Genomic DNA, 23298 nt, shown 5'->3' with positions numbered 1-23298 from the left:
ATATTAAAGTCTGTATCGTTGTTCTGTGCGATAATATATATATATAATAGTACCTAACCTAACTAACCTAACTTTCCTTCTAACTTTTTTCTCGCGTAATTATTCGTTTCGCGCACTATTTCATTAGTAAGTTCATCAGTGAGGAATAGTTTAAAAAAATCTAATGGCTGATTTATATTCGAAGATGTACTTGTTCCTGCAAATTTTTCATCAGGACAAATTGTATTCCTCGAGGTATATTTTTCGATTCTGTGCATATTATATTATTTGGAATTTTCTTCTTCGCTTCAACTGTTTTCACATTCACCATCTATTATTCTTATTTTTCGCCTTTTTCTTCCTCATTTTATCGTGATTTTTTCTAATTTCTTCATCCTTCGATTCATTTATTTATATATTTATCTTGTCGTCAAATTATAATATCGTAAAACGAATAATGCAAAATTCTTAAAATTTCGTATAAAAATTTATAAATAGATCAAAGGATTGGAAACGTATATATTATATACTACTGGGATTCCTTTAACTATTCAAATTATTCAAAAATTTTTTAAGTGGCGATTCTTTGATTTAAATGGTTCGTTTACGAACAATGTTCGAAATAATACTGTATTTTTATTTTTTATTTTATCTGTTCGATGCATCGTATCAAATTTGAACTGTAAAAATATTTTTGCGATTAATATTAATGTTCATATAAATTTATTCGTTGAAAAACTGTGAATACACAAATTAATTATAAACTAATTTACGAAGAAGAGAATAAATTGTTTATAAATTATTCATGATGTTGATCTTACATTGTTTTCTTCGATTCTCTTTTTTGATTAATTTACATATATCCTGATTCATTATAGTTTTCTTTTTTTTTCATAAATTTATAAAAAAATAATTATTCGTTTCATTTCTCTTTCTATCATCATCGCGTGTAACATTTTACAAAGAAGTTCGAAAATGGATAAAAAATTGGAAATTTTTGAAAATTTTGTTAAAAATTTTATTCGTGAAAATATACGTGAGCGTGGAATGTGCAAGTGTTGAGTAAATAGATCAAAGGATTGGAATTATTAATTCCAAAAATCAAAATATATTTCGTTACGAATTTTTTGGATATTGGATCAGAGTCGATGATGTTTTTTCTTAAAAAAAAAAAATCCATTTTTCCACGCGTTCGTGACTTTTTTTTGCTTTTGCATATAATCCAAAATATGATCGATGGAAACGCTTCCATGGACGCGAGCTTTCTCTCCCCGATTAATGGCAAATCCGAAGTCGACAATCGTGAGAAACGAAATATTTTGCGTTTTAATACTTGTTTAATACTGATTACTTTGTCAAATTCGTACAAGATTTATATTTATTTCCGTGACAGGGAGAGAGGATTTATTGGCGGAATGAACGAGTCGAGGCAATTTTCAATCTGTCAAAATCGAAAAATTATGAAAAATAATGCCAATTCCTAGGTGAAATTGCGATCGAGAAGAATAATCGTGAATGAAGAAGGAAATTTTAAGAATTTTACATATTCATATTTTATGATATTATAATTTGGCGACAAAGTAAATACATAAAGTGATAGTGACAATAACTTGCAATCGAAGTGATATGGCATATAACAAGATGTAATTCGAAGGATTTTATATCATCTTTTTTTGTTACTTGATGGTACCTTCTTTATAATTTGATTAATTTCTATATTTCCTTTGTAGAGAGAAAGAATGCAAATCAAAGAATATAACTTTGAAAATTTTCTCTTCTCTTCTCTATTTGTTCTCTTTTCCTTCATTTCTCTATCTTGCTTTTTTTTTCTCTTTCATTTTACTTTGTCCCCTCCTCCATTATTGTTTCCTCTTTTTCTTTCTCTTTTTCTTTTTTATTTCTGTTTTCTTCATTCCTCGAAAAAAAATATACATCGCAAATTTCATTTTTTTTCAACCTCCTTTTTATTTCTTTCTGTTCTTTTCCAAAATATCAAATATCATTTTTTCAATGAAATCACAAATCTCATTTCTTTCTTTTTTTAACAAGTTCTCTTCTTAATCAATAATCATAGTCACTTCTTTTTTATTTTTTAACAGATTCTCTTCTTGATCAATCATAGTCACTTCTTTTTTATTTTTTAACAAATTTTGTTCTTAGTCAATAATTCTTTTCATTTCCATTTCTTCTTTTCCAAAATATCAAGTGTCACTTCAAAGAAAACGTACAAATTTCTATTTTTCCTCACGTTTCAACAAATTCTGTCCTTAGTCAACAATCATGATCACTTCTTTTTTATTTTTAAACAAATTCTTGCCTTAGTCAATAATTCATAATTACTTCTTTTTCATTTCCATTTCTTCTTTTCCAAAATATCAAGTATCATTTTTTCAATGAAATATACATCACAAATCTCTTTTTTTTTTCATGTTTCAACAGATTCTCTTCTTAATCAATAATAATTCAATAATTCAATAATTCTCTTCATAGTCATTTCCTTTCCATTTCTTCTTTTCAAAAATATCAAGTATCATTTTTTCAGTGAAATATACATCAAAAATCTCATTTTTTTCAACACATTCTCTCCTTAGTCAATAATCATGGTCTCTTATTTTTCAACAGATTCTCTCCTCGGTCAATAATCCTTTTCATTTCCATTCCTTCTTTTTCAAAATATCAAGCGTCCTTCAAGAAAACGTACAAATTTCTATTTTTTCCTCACGTTTCAACAGATTCTCGCCTCAGTCAATAATCGCTTCCTTTTCATTTTCCATTCCTTCTTTTCCAAAATATCAAGTGCCACTCCTTCGACGGAATCTCAAACGCGCATCTCATTTCTTCCCCCTTCTTCTTCAACTTTCAAACAGTTTCGACGAATTCTCGCCTCGACCATTCCTGATCTCATAGCCCCACGAATTTATCGAATCCACTCAAACATTTCGCTCGAACATTGCTCAACGAAGCTCGGTGCAAAGAGAACCCCCGGCTGGTCGCATCGCAAATCGAATCCGGACTTCGATAACTCGTTTTAACCACGTTTTCCACGATTCTTCTTCCTCGAAACGCTGGAGCGTGTTTGGAGTCGCGTAACTGGATTTTTCAATCATTCTTAATGCGCTATCATCCCGCGAGGATTAAGTAACTCTCCGCGAATTCATCCCCTAGCATTTCCTTGATACTTTTCTTTTTCCTATCAACTCCTCGCGTGAAAAAATCGTGTTTCTTTTTTACGATTTGTATATTTTTTATAATTTGTATATTTTTTGTATAAAAAATATTTTTGTATATTCTTTACAATTCGTATATTTGTATATTTTCGAAAACTTAGACCATTCTGATGGAACTTGAACATCGTTTTAATTTAATTTGCAATATTTTTTTTTTTTTTTACGATCCTTAAAAGAGGAAATTCTCGAACGAATATTTCGTATTTCACTTACTCATAACAATAAATTTCCCATTATCTTGGCGATAATTTTTGAACGAGTCGATTTTTTGGGATCGAGGCTCTTTCGAATATTCCATCTTCAGGGAAAAATTGAAATATTCACTCGTCAATTTCGACGAATCAATTATTATTAACAACAATTTGATACTATAATTCGAATCACGCATTGAAAAATGTTAATTTTATACACGTTTTTGCTTTTGGCAAATTCGATGCTGTTGCGTTTCTCAAATTGCAAAATGGCAAAAATGCATGCAGGGTGTTGGCCGGAATTCGAGTTCGTTTAATTTCAGTGCAGCTTTAATTTTACACCAGACACGATAAAAGCCTCGAGCCATCCAATAAACCCGGTTGATAGAATGATTACTTTCGAGAGTCTGAATTCCTTCGTATAATACCGGTATAATACCGGTTACTCGTTCATTATGCGCGTATAATATCACGAATACACCGTGTTATCTCTTGTTTACGAAGCTTCAATGTTAATAAATCCTCTCGAGAACCCAACCGAAGGTAATTCGTGCGGATATTTATTAAGAAAAATAAAAAAAAGTAGATGATGTAAAGATGATGTGGTTACCTTTAAAGTAATTCCTTGGAAAGCAATTCACTTTGGAAAATGCAAAGAAATTTTTATTATATCTGAATGTCGTTGAAGCAGCTTCATGTAATTCAATAGTTTCTTTGAAAGGGGTTCAGTGATCAGAAAGGAAATTTTCAATACTTGTAAGATTACTTGGAGAAAGGTATTTTAGAAGAATTACAAATTAAATCAAGAGCGTTATACAACTAGCGTTATACAACTATATTCAACAATAAATAACAATATATAATTCCAGCTATACAAAGCATTGAATTACTTTCTTGGGTTAAAAAAAAAATTGAGCACTGGAGAAAAGTTGGGCGAATAATAGATGGAAATAAATGTTGCAGAGATACTGAAGCAAATATCTTGTAGTTGAGAATTAATTTCATTAAAAGGAAACGACAGAGAGTATAAAGATAAAAACGTTATTGCTATTAGTGGTCGTAGTGGAGGGGTGTGATTTCACATTGTAAAACATCTTTTCCTTAAGTACCAGTTTAGAATTTTATTAAAATGAAACTATTACTTTTACTATTACACCAATTTGAGGTTTCTACTGCTTGTACCGGGGCGCAAGGTAATAAAAAGTTATGGGAATTTTTTCCGTTTGGCCTAATGGAATACCTTGAATTCAGGTTAATTGAACGAGTTTTGCCAACCAGAATTGATAAGCATCGTAGATCTTGGTGCAATAGAATAAGATCGTGGAAGACTTAGCTTCTGTTATTAAATTGGTAAAGCTTGTCATGTCACTGGTTAATCAGCCAAATAGTTGAAAAGTAATAACGCTTGTTGGGTTGGATAAGATATAGAAATTATTGGAAGTATCATTTGTTAAGTCATAAGATAAGAGAAATACCATTGGACAAACAATCTTTCCTTTCCATCATCAAAACAAGTGAGATTTTCAATCAACCAACTTTCGACTGACAAACAAGTCAGCTTAAGAATTGTTTTCGTTACAAAAAGTGACGAAGGGAGCATTGATAAAGCAAATACTACCAGAAATGACCCCCATTGCCAGTTATTGATATGTTGGGAACAATGGGTTTATGATGAAAACAAACGGATTAAGTAAAGTTTTCAAGTAAAACAGAACTGTCTCTTGAGAAAAAGAAAACATTCAAAAAGAAAAAAGAAAAAACGTGATGAACCCAAAAAATCAAACGATCGATTTTAAGAATAGAGTTTTTGATTACACAACTGGAATGGAACAATTCCTTGTCGGACAAGTGAAATAGAAACGGTTAGGCAAGTAGATTAAAGGAACAAACATGGTTGGACAACTGGAACATGAATCACACTTGGTTAGACAAGTGGAGTAACATATATAGAGTTAGACAAATGAAACAGCATTTCTACGTTGAATCAAATGATATCCAGTTTGCATAAGTAATATGGATCAATTATAGAGAAGCAAGTGGAGCATTTCAAGCTTTATCTTGCAAGTAAAGTGAAAGAGGTTTTGGCTTTATTAATAGCACGTAGTAGAAAGGGCAAAGAAGACAAAACGTAATCTCCTAAGAGGAAATTGGATCTTTATAAGAGAGATAAATACAAATTGCAAACTTTTAACATTTCCATAAAAAAAAAAAAAATGAAAAAAGAAACTCGTGCAAATTTATTGAATAATAAATACACGTTTTCGATTAATTTTCCACCCCCTCGAAAGAATATTCTTTTCAACGATATATTTCTTTCAAAGTGGAATTTCATTTTGCCTGATTAAAGTTCTTTAAAACACTGATTTCTTCATCCCCTTTAGGTTGGGTTTACCTCTTAACCTTAAATTTATCAAGCAACCCTCAGTTTATTTATTTCTCGCGGAGAAAGGATTGAATCAAGTTTAAAGTTGAATCAAGATTAGGTTAAGGTTTCAAATTATCCAGAAGCTTTTCTCTAAATTTTGGACACCCACTTGGAACAAAATCAAACGGAAATATCTTACTTATTTTTTTACTTCCAAATTTTTTTTTACGCACAAATCGTTCGCAACATACGATTACATTTGATTAGATCGTATACTTGAGATTTGGTAGATTTTCAGATTAAATTCTAAAAATCCAATTCGAGACCAGACTTCTCTCCGCATCTAATTACATTTATTCATCGATTACGTGAATTAAAGTCGGATCGAGTTTTGTTTCACGTCGATAAAAAAGGTTTAGCCAAGTTTTATATTCAGGTTAGGTTTCTTTCCAATGTTCCCAACATCGCTAACGTCCCACTTTTCTACATTTACCGACCGAGTTATTAAAAGTTAAATTTGCATTATATACAGGCGATAAAATATTAAATCTTTCCCTTTCCATCTTCGTTCGTCCATCACCGAACACAGAAAGAGAGAGAGAGAAAGAGAGAGAGGGGAGAAAGAGTGAAACGGTCGATTAATAAATGAAATCATATCTGGCTGCGAACTTTTAATTAAACGTTGAGGAGGAGAGGTGAAATTTCGAAGGAGCAGTAAGGCAACTCTCACGTGCAACACGCGATTACTTTTTTCTTTTGTTCTCTCTTTTCGAGTCACGGATATATGCAAACTTATTATCGAGCAACTTGTAATCGTCACTTATGACCTCACTTGCGATTCCACGCGAGTACAATATCCTCGAGATCTCCGGTCTAAGTTGTTCCATTTGCATGACGATCTCATTTTCGAGTTTATACTCTCAAGATTTCTCTTCCCTCTTTTATCTCTCTCTCTCTGTCGCTGTCTCTGTCTCTCTTCGCTCTTGGAGAGGAAGAGAAGGAACGGTTGCTTTGATACTTGTTTTTCCCCGAAGATTTCCGCGCGTGTATTCGAGTGGAGTTGAGAAACAAAAGTTAGAAGCATGCCCCTAAAATTAGAACCGATTTCAAGAACGAAATGTTTGCCAATAATTTATTACTTAATATACTTGTTGATAAAGAAGGCTTTGAAATAAAAAAGATATTTTTGTAGGAGAGATAGGTGATGAACTGTTACGATTCTATTTATAAGAAACAAATGAACCATTGCGAAAATGAATGACGTTATTACACGTTTTCAATTTTTGAATTGGAAAAGATTGCCTCCTGCTTCTTTGAGTATTGTCACTCGATTATTAAAAAAAAAGAGAGAAAATAATACAGAATCCTCAACTGCTTAAAGTGAGAATATTTCTGAACAAAGTGAAACAAAGGTATTGCTAATTATTTCTTGGGATATGGAAATTGGAATTTTCGAGTTGAACGAATAGGGAACTCGTTCGGGGCAGGGGCCGTCCCCGAAGGCTAGCCAGGCGAAAAATCCGAGATTTCGCGACAAGGGGAGAGGATTCACGACAGATTTACGGCGATTTTCGACGATTCTCTCTCCCCCCTTCCCTTCCCTCTTATCGGGGAATAAGAGCACCTTAGTTGGCTTACACGATTCCGGGAAAAGCCGTGGGAAAATCGGCAACTGGCGCTACGTAATCGGGCTCGTGAAATCGATACTGGCAGACCTCGCTCTGCTCCCTTGTCTTTCGCCTCTGATTCTTTATTATTGAATACGTTGATCTCTGGAGAAAATGGATATTCGAATCTGTTCTTTTTCCCCTCCCCTTGCAGTGTCAGTGTGACTTTTGTCGTTCTTTTAAAATCAATTTATTTGAATTAATTAGGCTCGAATGGAAGGATCAAGTGGGGGACGAATTGGTCGGTAAGGATAGAAAGGTTTGTTAGAACGAAGGTACGTGCTATTCCATGTATTGGTGATACAATTGTTTTATGAGTTTGAGGAGGATTTTTAATTAATAATGCAACATTAAATCGATTTTTTTCACTTCATTTTATTCTTTTCCTTTAGTAATTTTATTCATAGTTATTCTTCATTTATTTGCATTACATTTAACTGGATCTTCAAATCTATTATTAAGATCAAATTATAATAATTATAAAATTTCATTTCATCCATATTTTTCAATTAAAGATTTATCAGGATTTTGTGTTATTTTATTTATTTTTATAATAATTAATTTTCAATATCCATACTATTTAGGAGATCCAGATAATTTTAAAATTGCTAATCCAACAAATACACCAACTCATATCAAACCGACGTGTGACTTTTATTTCCAAGGGATCTTAATTTATTTAGATTTGATTAAGCTCGAATGGAAGAATTGTGGAGCAACTGGTCATAAAAAAAATTTGTTAAAAGTTGATTTTCAAATATTTATTACATCAGCAGTGTTGGTATTTAATAAAGGAAATGGGAATAAATCGTGTCCCACTACTCTGACCTCGCTAAAAAAGGGGCACAGACAAAACAGAATCGAAACAGCGATCGCGTGACGCGTAATATTTCACGTATAAGCTACGAATCGCAGTGTATATATATATATTAAAAAATATATTATCGTATTAAATATTGTTAGACGCATTAATTTAAATTTTTTGATTCCAACAATATAAAACAATTTTCCATCCATTATATATATATATACATATTCAAATTTCTCATGAATATAGAATAATTTACCATATTCACGAAGATTCCTCATCATGATTTTCAACAAATCATTCATCTATCTGTTTAGCAAACACCTTCCTCCCTTCGAAACTTCCACGCCGAAAACGAGCGTTCGAATTTCCGTTCCATTCAATTCCAAAATTCTATCCCGTTAAATGCTCGAATTCCGCGCGAAATTATGCGAGAATATTACAAAGAACGCCGCCACATGGGGATTCCCCTTCCTCCCCTTCCGTTCCCACGTGAAAACAATCGAAACGGCCGATCACGAGGAGGAGGTAGCATCGATCACGCCTCGCTTCCCCCTAATAATTTCCATAACAATTTCTCTCTTCCTTAGTAATAAAAAACATATCGCCACGAGATCTTTTGGAAAACTTTGGAAAAATCGAGCGTGAAAAAGTGAAGCGAAGAAGAGAAATAGGAGGGGAAGGATTTGGGCTTTTAACGAACGAGAAAGAAAAGGCTTATCCGTTTTAAACCGTTCCGAATCCGTGTCGTATGCAAACGACGTTTGTTGTAGTTGTGCGGCTGGAAAAAGGGGGGGAGAGAGTTTAATTTCTTCCCCTCTCCCCTTCTTCTCCTTCTCTCGACCTCCGTGCTAATTTATACGCGGCCTCGATCGCGAAATAATTGCGATAATTCTGCTCTTTCTCCAACTCTTTTCCGGAATGGAGGATTTAGGAGACGAGAAAGAAAGAATTGGAGGAGTTATCCGGCGGGGGAAGAATCGTGGAATGTTGGAACGTGTCTCGATAAGGATAGTTGTTTGAAAAGGATCTTGAAAGAGAGAGAGAGAAATTATGGTAAAATTATAGGTAGTAGAATATATAGATGGCGAAACTACGCCCGAGTCAAATGAAAGAAGTGGAACGAGCTTTTTTTAAAGGCCAATAAGAATAAGAAGTATTATTGTCATAGGGCGGGTGAAGTCGGTCGTAAGTCGATCTAATTAAAGGAATTCGAGTTAAACGATCTTCCCGATTTCGAAATAATATTTCTATCGGTCGGTAAGTAGAATAGTTTACATTATCGATGGATCCGTTCATAACCTCTCCTTAAAGCGATACGATCTCGTTTCGATAGAATCACGTTTTAATTTCAAAAAAAAAAAAGAAACGAGTACGAATTTATCACTGCGCTTTTACCATTGCGACGATAATCCAAATCTATTTCACGTAGGATTAAACAAACTGCGAATCTGTGAAAAAAAAGTTGAAACGTGACGCATCGCTCGTTCTCTCTTTCTCTCTCTCTCTATATACATGTACATATATTTATCCTCGGCCAGCAAACACGAGTGTCGAAATTTCGTAATAAAATATTGGTGTAATAAAATTATGCGTACGCACGAATCGAACTTTCGCCAACTATTTGTCAATCGATCGAGGCCTGGAGAGCGAAGCAAATTCAAATTTCTGTTTCGCGTAAGTGGCTGCGAGGCCCATTATCGGGTAGAAGTTTAACGGTTCGTACACCGATTGGCGGTTTCCCTGGACGATGCGAATTAATATACAACGTACTCGATGCCCGGCTTCCCGTAACCCTTGGTGTGTATATCTCTGTGTGAGTGCGAGTGCGGTTCCAATCGATCTCTCGTTCGCGGGAATTACGAACATCGTCCGATTTAACCCGACGATTTTCCGCAACTAATACTCGAAATACGATACCAAGCATCTCGAGGGGGGTATATACGACATGTGTTGTTTGTAACAAGAGATGGGGGGTGAAAAAAAAGGAATTCGTTTTATCGTAAAATTTTACGAATAAAAAGATGTAGGAAGGCGAAACGTAAGATGGATTTTTTTTTTGAAAGCAAAGGTGTCGAGATTGTTGAGATTGTTAATGATATGATGATAGTTTTTCTTTTTTTTTAATTCTTAGGTTAATTAACTTTTCTTTCGAGAATTTAATTTCGAGAATGATATTTTGGAGTTGATTAATAGATTGAATGAATGAAATATTTGTTGTCTTTGATTATACGTTATCAATTGAAAATATTGAAAAGTTATATTTCACGTTGGTCGAAATAGTTTGTATTGTTTTTTTTTTTTTTTTTTGAGAAAATTTAAACATTTTGTTCCAGAAGATTTTTTTTTGATCAACGATTAACAATTAAAAGAAAAAAAATCTTTTTATCTCTATCGACAATGGTTATTTCTAATCAAAAAGAATTTTTATTTCCATTGATTCCCGATCAAATACATTCATCATCTTCGATAATGGTTATTCTTAAAAAAGAATTCTTTTACCTATAATTATTATCCATAATAAGAGAGATAATAATTTTTCAACTTGTAATTAAAATATTTGGAAATTGATATCTCGTCGTTTCTTTTTTATTCAAGATTTAAGGAATTAATTGGTATATTTTTAAACTTTTAATGATATCTTTGTAGAATAAAATATATAAATATAAATTCGTGTAAAAGATTACAATTTTACGGTGGAGAAAATATATCTTCGACGAATTTACTTTTATCGTCGCTAGATGTCTCCTTCCTTGCCGTCTTTCCCGCAAGTGAGATATACTCCCCGTTCCTTTAAAGTTCCAAACCTGCATTGCCCAATGTCATAACTTTCATCTTTATTCTCCACTTTCGCGTATCTTTACAGCTTTTCCAGTTGCTCCATACATTCACCATTGAGGCTGAACCAACAACCGGCAAACGATCGCTTTTAAACGAGCCGATAAAATTCATACATTCTCTTGGAAAAGATCAATCGGGTATGCGCATCGATAATAATATCATATCCGATGTATGTATAACAGTGTCGATCTCGCATCGAATTTTTCCTTCACCTTTTCCTAAAAAGAAATTTTTCTCTGTATTATATTCGAAATGGGTGAATAGGGAGGGGAATGATGTAAGAGGGAACAGCAGCATTCTTCCGTGCAGCATAATTCTATCGAGAAAAAGCATGCATGAGTCGGTTAATGCGACGTTAACGACTTTTCATCGCGCACACACGATTTAGACTTGCTTCTCGCATCCTTCGGACCTGAAGTCAAAAGGTAAAATTGGAGGGGAGGGGGGAGGTTGATGTTTACGACGGTGAGAGATCGTAAATCTTCCACGTTTGATTTATATTGTCATGGAAATGGGAGACGAACTGGATGTCCTCGATGGTACGAGTCCGATTTACGGTCCCACCATTACGGTTTTCATTGTTACGGTTAAAATATTGCTAATCGAACACGCGAGAGTGTCGCGAGCACGGTTTTCAATTTGTAATTCGTGTTTGGAAAGTTCAGGGTTGTCGAAATGCAAGCTATTTTGTGGCCATATTTTTGTTGCGCTTGTAAATAATGATGAAAGTTTCAATTTTAACATAATCTCTTTCTTTTTTTTTGATATATCGCGACTCGAAAAATCTAATTTTTATATAAACAACTCGTTATCTCTGAAATAGAAAATTAAAAATCTTATAGCAAAAGTAATATGATATAAAAATCGATAAATATACACATACGTTATCGAGAATAAAATTATTTAGAAAGTATATTAAAAATTTCTAAACTAAATTCGATATTCCTTACTATAAACTTTTCCTTGTTAAAAATTTACTTTTTGCCGAAAGAGTGCCATCTCGATTTCCAACTTTAGTCGTTTAAAGTTAATTCGAACGTTCTGTATACATTTTAAATGTATACAGCAGATAGAGCCAAGTGTTAGGATAGGTCGATTATTGGACGGACAAGTAGTATAAATCAACCGCTAGTCAGTCAAGGTAAATAGGGAGGTTACTGATTGGACAGATGACACGGGCAATCGGTCACTGGCAGATAAGGAGTATAAGTAAATTATTGGTCGAAACGGGTCATCAGACCAGAGAAATAGGTCGGTTATTAATCAAATAAAGTGACTGTATCGGTTATTTATCGGTCAAGGAGAGTGAGTAAATTATTGGCGAGGCAGAGGTAACTAATGAAACAAAGTAAATAAATAAATAATTGGCCAATCAGACTAATGAAATAACATAGTTGTTACAACTTCTGATCCTGTTTTGTAAAATTTCCTCGATATATATAAACTTATTATTGGTATTATCGGTATATTGAATTCAAAAGTTGGGCATTAAAAACTGTTAAGAAGTAACTAATTAAAAATTTCGATAAGTTGATTTAAGTAATTATTTATTTACTTGAATAACGTTTAATCGTTATTTGTATACCATTTTCAACATTATATACCAATGGCAATAATGGCATTTAATACCAGTTTCATCTTTAATCCATTCATCAAGTTTAATTATAGCTGGAATTTATTTATTGATAAGTAAAATATTCTATAATTATTATTAATTGAATTAGATATATAAATTCAAGAGAATTATTAATAAACCGATCTTTTTATTTAATAATTTTATTCTTAATCTCTTTCTCCACGTTTATATCGATTTTAAGAGCTAATATATTATGGGTTGGAATTAATTTCTTATGTAATAATATGTTATATGACATATTGTTTTGAAATTTAATTTTTTATAAAATAAATAAATTCATAATATTTTTTTTTTTATCAATAATAATAACTTTTACTCGTTCGCCGTTACAATTATTTTATTTTCGACCGATAAATTATCGAAATAACTCCAACTAACTATTACATTTTCCCCATCGCTCATAAGTTGAATTTTTTCTTTCCTTAACAACACGTTTTGCAGGAAAAATTCTTCGTAAATAATTAAATGCAGCGTGCGATACCGGTCCAACTGCTTTAATAATGGCTCTGTCCGAGCCAGTTTCTTCTCTCTCTCTCTTTCTCTCTCTGAAACAAAACAATTTGCATCATTCTTTATTATTTTTCTGCGATTCTGAGCTGGAGGTGGTCCACGGTGGTCCGAAACAGGATCGTGCATCTTCACTCAGTTACTCGCGTTTTTTTTTTTTTTATTGCGCCTTTTTCTCCTCGCCAAAAGAATATTTATACCGCCAGACGCGCGTGGCAAACAATCCTCTTTTGTTATTCTCCTCTTCCTCTGGAAACGTTCCGCCAACACGGTGAATTTAACTTCACAAACTCGAGCTCCAAGGATTAGAAGACGCTCCCGTTGAACGAAACGGTTGATTAATCGTTAATTGCAGCTTATCTTTTTGTTATTTGAAAAACAAATTATTTCACCTTCTTGACGGAATTACGCGAATTAAACGTGATCTGTAGTCGATGGAAAATTTTTCATTAATTTTACAAATAATAATAATTCCTCTTCGATTCTTTCGATATATTTGACACAAAGTTAGATAAAGTTTTGCCTTCGTGTATTTCTCCAGGATTAATAATTATTATAATGTTCTTAATAAGCTGTAATTATCGCAAGTACCACGGGTCTTCGAACTTAGTTAGTTAGAGCTAGAGGAATCTAATTAATTTTGTTTAATTATTCAAATCGAGAAATATAATTTCCATTTTCTTTTTTATCTCCATCGCTCTCGAAATTGGAATTTCCACGGAGCACAAAAGGCCAATTTTCCCTTGGCATTCGTTCGATGTCTCAAAGAGTTTCGAGAAACTCTTTCTTTTCGATCGAATAATTTTTGATATTATCAGGCAATTTTTCAAAAAGTAGCTTTCTTCCCTTCTTCGTCGTTCTCATCGATATCTCTGCTTCTTCGTTTCTTAATTAATTTTTTCTTCCTCGATAACAATTTCGAATATTTTCCAAAAAGCAATATTTTTTCTTTCTTCATTATTATCATCGACATCTCTGCTTCTTCGTTTCTTAATTAATTTTTTCTTCCTCGATAGCAATTTCGAATATTTTCCAAAAACTAGTATTTTTTCTTTCTGCATTATTATCATCGATACCTCTGCTTCTACATTTTTTAATTAATTTTTTCTTCCCCTCAATATCAATTTCGAATATTTTCCAAAAAACAATATTTTTTTCTTTCTTTATCATTATTATCGATATCTTTGCTTCCTCGTTTTTTCTTCCTCGATAGCAATTTCGAATATTTTCCAAAAAGCAATATTTTTTCTTTCTTCATTATTATCATCGACATCTCTGCTTTGTTTTTTCTTCCTCGATGGCAATTTCGAATATTTTCCAAAAAGCAATATTTTTTCTTTCTTCATTATTATCATCGACATCTCTGCTTCTTCGTTTCTTAATTAATTTTTTCTTCCTCGATAGCAATTTCGAATATTTTCCAAAAACTAGTATTTTTTCTTTCTGCATTATTATCATCGATACCTCTGCTTCTACATTTTTTAATTAATTTTTTCTTCCCCTCAATATCAATTTCGAATATTTTCCAAAAAACAATATTTTTTTCTTTCTTTATCATTATTATCGATATCTTTGCTTCTTCGTTTTTTCTTCCTCGATGGCAATTTCGAATATTTTCCAAAAAACAATATTTTTTTCTTTCTTTATCATTATTATCGATATCTTTGCTTCCTCGTTTTTTCTTCCTCGATAGCAATTTCGAATATTTTCCAAAAAGCAATATTTTTTCTTTCTTCATTATTATCATCGACATCTCTGCTTTGTTTTTTCTTCCTCGATGGCAATTTCGAATATTTTCCAAAAAGCAATATTTTTTCTCTCTTCATTATTATCATCGACTCTCTGTTTCTTCGTTTTTTATCTAATTTTTCCCCCTCTTCCTCGATAACAATTTCTAAATATATTTGGAATATTCGTCGATATCTCGATATGTTCCCCCCAAAATTCATTATCTTCTTCTGTTCTCTGGATCCGTTATTAATTCCTCTATTTCCATCTTTCTCCACTGCTAATCGGATAATCGAATTTCACGTATACAATTACGTATACATGTTCCACCGATATCGTAGTTAATCGACTCGAGTTCTTTGCCTATATTCACCATCAAGCACGAATATATATATATGGTATTTAAAGTGTTGCGGTAAGATAGTTGGATATCTAGAATTACCTCGAATAAATCGCATATCTAATCGAGATTGAGTATATTGTTTGCGCAGAGGAAGAGGGATATTATTGTATTATTATTTGTTCCTTTTCTTCGAATGAAAAAAATTAATTGCAATCAAAATTTGTGATTCTGTTAATTCCCATTTGTATAGGACAGAGAAGTTTATAATAAACTTATTAAAGTTAATTATTTATTTCCATTGTGAATCCACGAAGCGTGAAACGTATTAAATTATCCTCGTTCATTGAATCCTCATTACTCTATAAATACTTTAAAAAGGAAATTTTAAACAATTTTAAATATAGATATCTTTTGCTCGTCGTTCGTTGAATAATAATCTTTTGATAAAATAAACAAAGTAATCGAGTAATTAAATATATATTATTGCACGACAAGTGATAATATATTAAAAAAATATCATTAAATTGTTTTTAAAAATTATTATTTTTAAGATAAGTTCAAAAGTAGCGTTTAAAAGTAAATTTTGAAATTATGTTCGTTCATTGAATTATTATTATTCTATAAATACTTTAAAAAGAAAATTTTAAACAATTTTAAATATAGATATTATTTTTTGCTCATCGTTCGTTGAATAATAATCTTTTGATAAAACAAGCAAAGTAATCAAATAATTAAGTATTAAATATATATTAATATAAAATAATTAATATATAAATAATAATTAAATATATATTATTGCACGACAAGTGATAATATATTAAAAAAAATATCATTAAATTCTTTTAAAATTATTATTTTTAATTTTGAAATTATGTTCGTTCATTGAATTATTATTATTCTATAAATACTTTAAAAAGAAAATTTTAAACAATTTTAAATATAGATATTATCTTTTGGTCATCGTTCGTTGAATAATAATCTTTTGATAAAGAGTAATCAAGTAATTAAATATATATTATTACACGACAAGTGATAATATATTAAAAAAAATATCATCAAATTCTTTTAAAATTATTATTTTTAAGATAAGTTCAAAAGTAAATTTTGCAAATAATTGCAAAGATTCTGTATAACAATTGTGAAGACACTCTTGTTGGTATTAAAATAAAATATCTGATACCAATATCGTAGCACGAAACATGCATCAATTTACTTCCTTCTGCAAAGTACTTGTTCTGTAGCGGCACGCTAATGACAAGACGCAAGTTGCTGTATGGAGCAAGCAATATTCATTACAGCTGCGACAGAGATAGAGTCTCGCCACTTTGACGAAACTATTATTAGTCGACGTGAAAGCGCACAAGAGACAACCGACTCCCTATACAAGGTGGCCGACTTATCAGGAAGCGATTGTATCCTAAACTCAATTAGAAATAATAAAGATATAAATTCATTTCTATCTTGTTTTTTCCAAACAATAGATTCTTATACATGTATATGATATATGATAGAAATGTCCGATAGAAATTTTGTAATAAAACCAGCTTGATTCCTTGAAATTACATTATAAAAATTGAATGTAAAATTACCATTCATTATATATATATTGCTTATATATATTGTTTATTGTTTTATCAAAAAAAAAAAAATGATATAATATTTTAATATATAATATTACATTATTTGATAGAAATTTTGAAATAAAATGTGATTGAAAGCAATTTGATTCCTTGAAATTATAATTATATATATATTGTTTTATCAAAAAAAAAAATGATATAATATTTTAATATATAATATTATATTATTTGAAGAAATTTTGAAATAAAATGTGATTGAAACAAGTTTGATTTCTTAAAATTACATTACAAAAATTGACAAAAAAATATACTGTAAAATTACCATTCATTACAGATATATTGCTTATTGTTTTATCAAAAGAGAAAATGATATATCTATTCTAATATTATGTTATTTGATAGAAATTTTGAAGTAAAATGTGATTGAAACGAGCTTGAAATTACATTACAAAAATTGGAAAAAAATTTACTGTAAAATTATTCATTACAGACATACATATATTGCTTATTGTTTTATCAAAAAAAAAAATGATATAATATCTATTCTAATATATAATATTATGTTATTTGAAAAAATTTTGAAATAAAATGTGATTGAAACAAGTTTGATTTCTTAAAATTACCATTCATTATAGACATATTTCTTATTGTTTTATCAAAAGAGAAAATGATATAATATCTATTCTAATATATAATATTATGTTATTTGATAGAAATTTTGAAGTAAAATGTGATTGAAATTACATTACAAAAATTGGAAGAAAATTTACTGTAAAATTATTCATTACAGACATATGTATATAAAACTACTTGATTACTTTGCTGATCAAAAAAGCAAATGACAATATCTTTTAGAATTGTTTAAAATTTTATTTTTAAAGTATTTTTAGGTTAGTTCGATAATTTAATATGCTCCATGTTTCACGACTTTGTTGACGATCAAAAAATAAATAATAAGTTTATTGATCTTTCCTATCCTATGCAAATGATATATATTTGTCTGTAATCAATATTTTTGAAACGAATGATAATTTCACAGTTTCCAGAATTTTCAATTTTTATATATAGATTAAATTAATTTTTACCTCACATGTAATCTTTTCCATATTACGATCGAATACGAATTTTCTCCGTTCAAGCCATTTCGTTCAAATTATTGACCAAAGTTAGAGACGTTGTCGCTTTGCTTCAAAGTAGACTTCGATTCATCGCGTAACAAATTGACAGAAGGATCGATAGGTTTACGCGGTTAAAACGATCCTCCTTCGCCGTTTCACACCATTTTATCGGCCATGTCGACAATTTCGACGCCAATAACCTCGCGTCTTTCTTTCGCCTAATTATTTCCCTTTGCTCCGCTTCCGCCAAATTTTGTTATCGAAACACTCTGCTCCATTCGTTCGAAAAAATTTCCACCCCCACCTTTGGATAAAACTTTTGTGAATAATAGCATCTTATTTTTTTTAGAGCTCGTCACCTTCGCGTCAAAGACGATCGATATCGAGCGATTCGAAATTCGAAACTTTCGATGAAAGGCTTCGAAAGACTTTCCTAATCGATTTTTATTATTATCGGATCGAAAGTTTGAATCAAATATGGCACGATACCTCGTTTTCTTAATTATTGAAAAAAATATTATAATTGCATAAATTTTTCGTGTCTGGCATAATAAAGAAAATACACTTTGATCATTTCAGGGGAACGAGCGGGATAGATATCGATCTACGCAGGCTGGACATAGATCAGTGCCCTCTGCCTCCAGGCTCCACTCAATTGAACATATTCGCAGCCAGTGACAAATGCAAAAAGCGAACTACAGAGGTTAGTACATTTACATTTACATTTTCTTCGCGACAGGAATATATAAGACTCGATGCGAATAATTTTCAAATGATGAAATTTCAAATGTACGTTGCAAAAATTTCGAAAAACCATCCATCTTCGACTCGATTCGTTGGAAAAAAAAAAAAAAAGAAAATCCGATTATTCCATTCCACGACCCGTTTTCTTTATCAACACCTAATTATCGTTCCGTTGCAGTGCATCGCGATCCCAGGGCTGGGATTCCGTCGTGGAAGCTATCGATGCATCTGCAAACGTGGCTTTTATTATCCCGACATCAAATCCACCAGTCGATACTACAATGGCACCGTTATCGAGGAAGAATTCGAAAAGTTGATGATGGTGAGTTTCCTTCTTTTTTTTTTTTCTCTGAAACACTTTCGCAAAAATTCCATCCGTGTATTTTTTATTTGTCAAATTACAACTGTTGAAAATTTTATTTGCAAAAAAAATCCGTTTTAACGATGATTTATCTACCGTTTTGAATTTTCGAAATTCAATCGAACGTTCTTCGTCGACGCAATTTTATCTGGAAATCTGTAATGAAGAAAAAAAAAAAGAAAATGTATAAAGCGAGTTTCGTGCGTGTAAAGTTTTATTCTGAGAACTTTGAAAATTTTTACTTATACAAGTTGTTTAAAAAATAAGAAATATGTATTTAGTTTCGAGAAGGAATTAGAGGATATACTTTTCTTCGACGATAATTTGTCAATGTCTTACTGGGCAAAACTCGTGTTCTCATAAGCACATCATTACTTCCAGGTCACAGATCATTGTTTCTTACTCGAGGATCTTCAAAAGGACGCTGTTCGAATCGATCTCTAGTTTCTTCACGAGAATTTCTCGTTAAACACTTTTGAATCTTTTCAAACTACGCTTAAATTCTCCCTCTCCCTCCTCCTGGAAGTCCAAAAACTTGACAAACTCCAGAAATGATTCACGCGATAGAGAAAGAGAGAGAGAGAGAGAAAGAGAGGCAAGAAGAAAGAAAATAAAGAAATAAAATTTCCTCTTTCGAGTTCTAACTTCTCGACCTATTTAGGTGTCTAAATGACTCTGGAGTTTGGTCTTGATTCGAAGAATTCGAAGAGGGTTAAGGAGTTAATATCATTCAAAGTTCTATCATTGTTAAATAATTATTAAGTTATGTAATCATGCATCATTTGATAGAAATTTTGTATTAAATTGTGATCTGAAAGATGAGCTTGATTCCTTTCTGAAACATACTTGAAATTACATTAGAAAAAATTGAAAAAAAATTTATCTCGAAATCATTCATTTCAAGAATATTATAATTTAAAATATACACATTACACGAATACCAAAATTTATAAGCGATTCATCGTTATTTTAGCCTTCGATTTCTTGCAGCTAATCAAGATTCTGGCGAATCAGCACTTGTACGAGCTATCCAACAATCAGCTTGACCGGATCATCTGCGTTAGAATTGTTCGCTCAAGTTATTTTGGGATAGGCTTCCGTTAAATTAGGGTTACCTTTGTATTAGGATATTAGATTCGGATCTCAATTCCTCCACCTCTTGCTCAACTTTCTCTCCCTATATCTCTCTCTCTCTCTATAATTTTCAGAGATTGTTCACTGAGGTCAGCCCCTGTATGACTACTATTCGTCCAACAATAACCGAAAGACTTTCACAATTGTTGTCATTTTTACTCCATCCTGTTTAATTCTGCTGGTGGAAATTCATTTCAATTATTATTAAACGCACAAAATGGTGCAAAGATAAGCAGAATTGAAAAAAAAATGTAACTCATTTTAAGTATTCACGTAATTCTTTCAATTTTTCAAGAAAAATTGCATTTAGAGAGAGTTACTGGACTGGATACTTTCACAATTGTTGTCATTTTTACTCCATCCTGTTTAATTCTGCTGGTGGAAATTCATTTCAATTATTATTAAACGCACAAAATGGTGCAAAGATAAGCAGAATTGAAAAAAAAATGTAACTCATTTTAAGTATTCACGTAATTCTTTCAATTTTTCAAGAAAAATTGCATTTAGAGAGAGTTACTGGACTGGATACTTTCACAATTGTTGTCATTTTTACTCCATCCTGTTTAATTCTGCTGGTGGAAATTCATTTCAATTATTATTAAACGCACAAAATGATGCAAAGATAAGCAAAATTGAAAAAAATAATGTAACTCATTTTAAGTATTCACGTAATTCTTTCAATTTTTCAAGAAAAATTGCATTTAGAGAGATCATGGAGTTACTGGACTGGATACTTTTCTTCAATCTCCTAATTGCCAAAAGAATAAAACGATGTGAGACGAGAAACAGGTGTATTTCGTATCAAAGAAAGAAAGAAGAAGAAAAAAAGAAGTTGATCACCAATGTATGATTGCTCGACGTTCGTTTCTTTTTTTTTTTTTTTGAGTGAAGTTGCCCACAGGTCGCTTGTAATTGCTGATAAATGACCAAGGAACACGCGTTCGTTACGAAAGGCCTTGGGTATAATTAATGTATTCACAAACTACAAAGGAGAATCTCACATTTGTGTGAGAAACTATAATTGCGCTCGTCGTTTAAATCGCTGATTCTAATGAACCGTGTGCAATAAACGCAACTATTACGCCAAGGGTTGCGCGAGGAGGATTTCTATTTGACCTGTTCTTGAAATTATTCCATGATACGCATTTTTTTTCTTTTTTTGGAAATACTTGGAATATGGTTCATCTTCTCGAGGAGAAGACGGTTTTCAAGGGGAAACGAAGGCAGAGTCGAAGATCTTTATCGATGTTTAAATTATATTACGCGACGTTTCACCCGGTGAAATCACGCGAGGCACGAAAATTACTTCATATATTACTTAACGATACAGAAGTCGGCCTGGTTCCCGTATTTTCCATTAACCTGTCACGAATCGGGAACGTAACAGCTTGAAAAAGAAAGAAGGAAAAGAAAAAAGTGACCCAGTTCTTCCTACAAATTTCAACTTTTGAACTATTGTTTGAACAAAGCATAATAATGATAGGTAAAGTTGAAACAATATTCGTCTCTTGTCTTAAAATTGAACGATCGAAATGAATCGATCGGGATGAGATTGTAGAATTTTTAAAGCGAGGTTAAAATTAAAATTTCATCCGGAATGGTTGAATAATCGAATGTTTTGTATTTTATTAAAGAATTGTCAAGTTGAAAAGAAATTTTCCAGTTTCAAAGTTTCGAGGAGAAGTTGTAATTAATCTCGAGAGTATTTGACAAAGTTGATAATAAGCGGAGAAAGAAAAAAAAAAAAAAGGTGCAGAGTTTGTTGGCAACGAGCCAAAGCAACAAATAACGTTTATAGAATGTTTTCATGAAGTTGTGCATTAAATATGCAGAGGTTGGTTCGTGGACAGAAAATTTGACTAACTTTTCCTCGACTCGCTCGAAAACTCATTTGTGATCCTTTCTTTTTATTTCGAGCGTTTAGGAAACTTTCCAAAAAAAAAGAAAAGAAAAACAACACAAAATACAATTTTAAACCAGTTTTACTCGGTCAGAATTTTTCCACTCGATCATCGTCCATAAATCGATCCCGTCCACGATTATCGAAAATTTTTTCTCCTATTAATTACTGAAAAATCACACTCGAAGACGAGGATTACTATTCACTCTTATCCAAGACGAGATAAAAAGTTACCAAATCTTTTTCGTAACGTTCGATAGTGTCCCCTAGACGCGCTCACATCTCCAAGCGTGCAAATATTCCGATAACTTTCCACAAAGTAGTTCTGCAAACTGTTTCCTACACATCGAAACCTCTTATTTCCCTGCAAACTTCGAGATTCGCGTTTCATGGAATAATTGATTAATTAATTGAAGATTTTTCGTCGATTTTCGTTACTCATCCGGCATTCCTTCGTTTTTCTTTTCACGAGCACCCCGTATATAGGGAATCTAATCGAATAGAATCCGTTGAATCGTTCGTTTCTTCGCGCGAAAATGGATATCGACAGGGACGGTGCTGTCATCCACAGTGTCATGCTCGTATAACGTGCTCGATTTGACGAGAGAATCTGCACACGATCGGCGAAACGATTCCCGACCCGTGTTTCGACGGAACGTTATTAATTTCGTTTCGCTCGATTTGTCGAGTGATTACTGTAATAAATATGATAGAATTGAATTTATTTTTCATCCGTACACGGGTATTGCCGGCAATTGGGTTATGTCCAATCCAATCGAATTTGTATATTTTTTCCTTTTTTTTTTTTTTTTATCGTATTATAAATAGAATCGAAAAATATTCAAATCGTGATGTTCAGCTGCTATTCTCGTTTCTTTGGCGCGCAATTTTTACAAGTTTCCCAATTAGAAGAGAATTTCACAAAGAAAAGGAGAGTTTCGAAAAAATAAAAAGTCAACAACAAGCTCGTTATCGTGGAATATAAAATTTGTTTGTTGATTCACAACGTCATTTCCATCCGGCGTGATAACGTAATAAACGAGTTAAAAAAAGAAGAAAGAAGGAAAGGAGAATAAATATCAGGTGGGAATAAGTTAAAAACGGGTTTAAGAATCGGGAGAACAATTAAACGAAAGAATCTGCTCTTTTCACCAGATGGTGACAGGACG

At 32.0% G+C, this 23298-nt stretch overlaps 1 protein-coding gene across 1 annotated transcript in view; it reads left to right on the top strand.

Annotated features, from left to right (window-relative positions):
- LOC107996486 (metabotropic glycine receptor) overlaps positions 1–23298 on the top strand; it is a 144909-nt gene that overhangs the window by 56808 nt on the left and 64803 nt on the right. The window contains exons 3-4 of the mRNA XM_062078740.1: positions 18570–18693; positions 18913–19056. Of these exons, the coding sequence (XP_061934724.1) occupies positions 18570–18693; positions 18913–19056 (268 nt within the window). The remainder of the gene's footprint in view (positions 1–18569; positions 18694–18912; positions 19057–23298) is intronic.

The sequence above is a fragment of the Apis cerana genome, linkage group LG8, assembly GCF_029169275.1.
Source record: "Apis cerana isolate GH-2021 linkage group LG8, AcerK_1.0, whole genome shotgun sequence".
In the NCBI taxonomy this organism is placed as follows: domain Eukaryota; kingdom Metazoa; phylum Arthropoda; class Insecta; order Hymenoptera; family Apidae; genus Apis; species Apis cerana.
The sequence above is the reverse complement of the archived record's forward strand: the minus strand, read 5'-3'. Positions and strand labels throughout refer to the sequence as shown.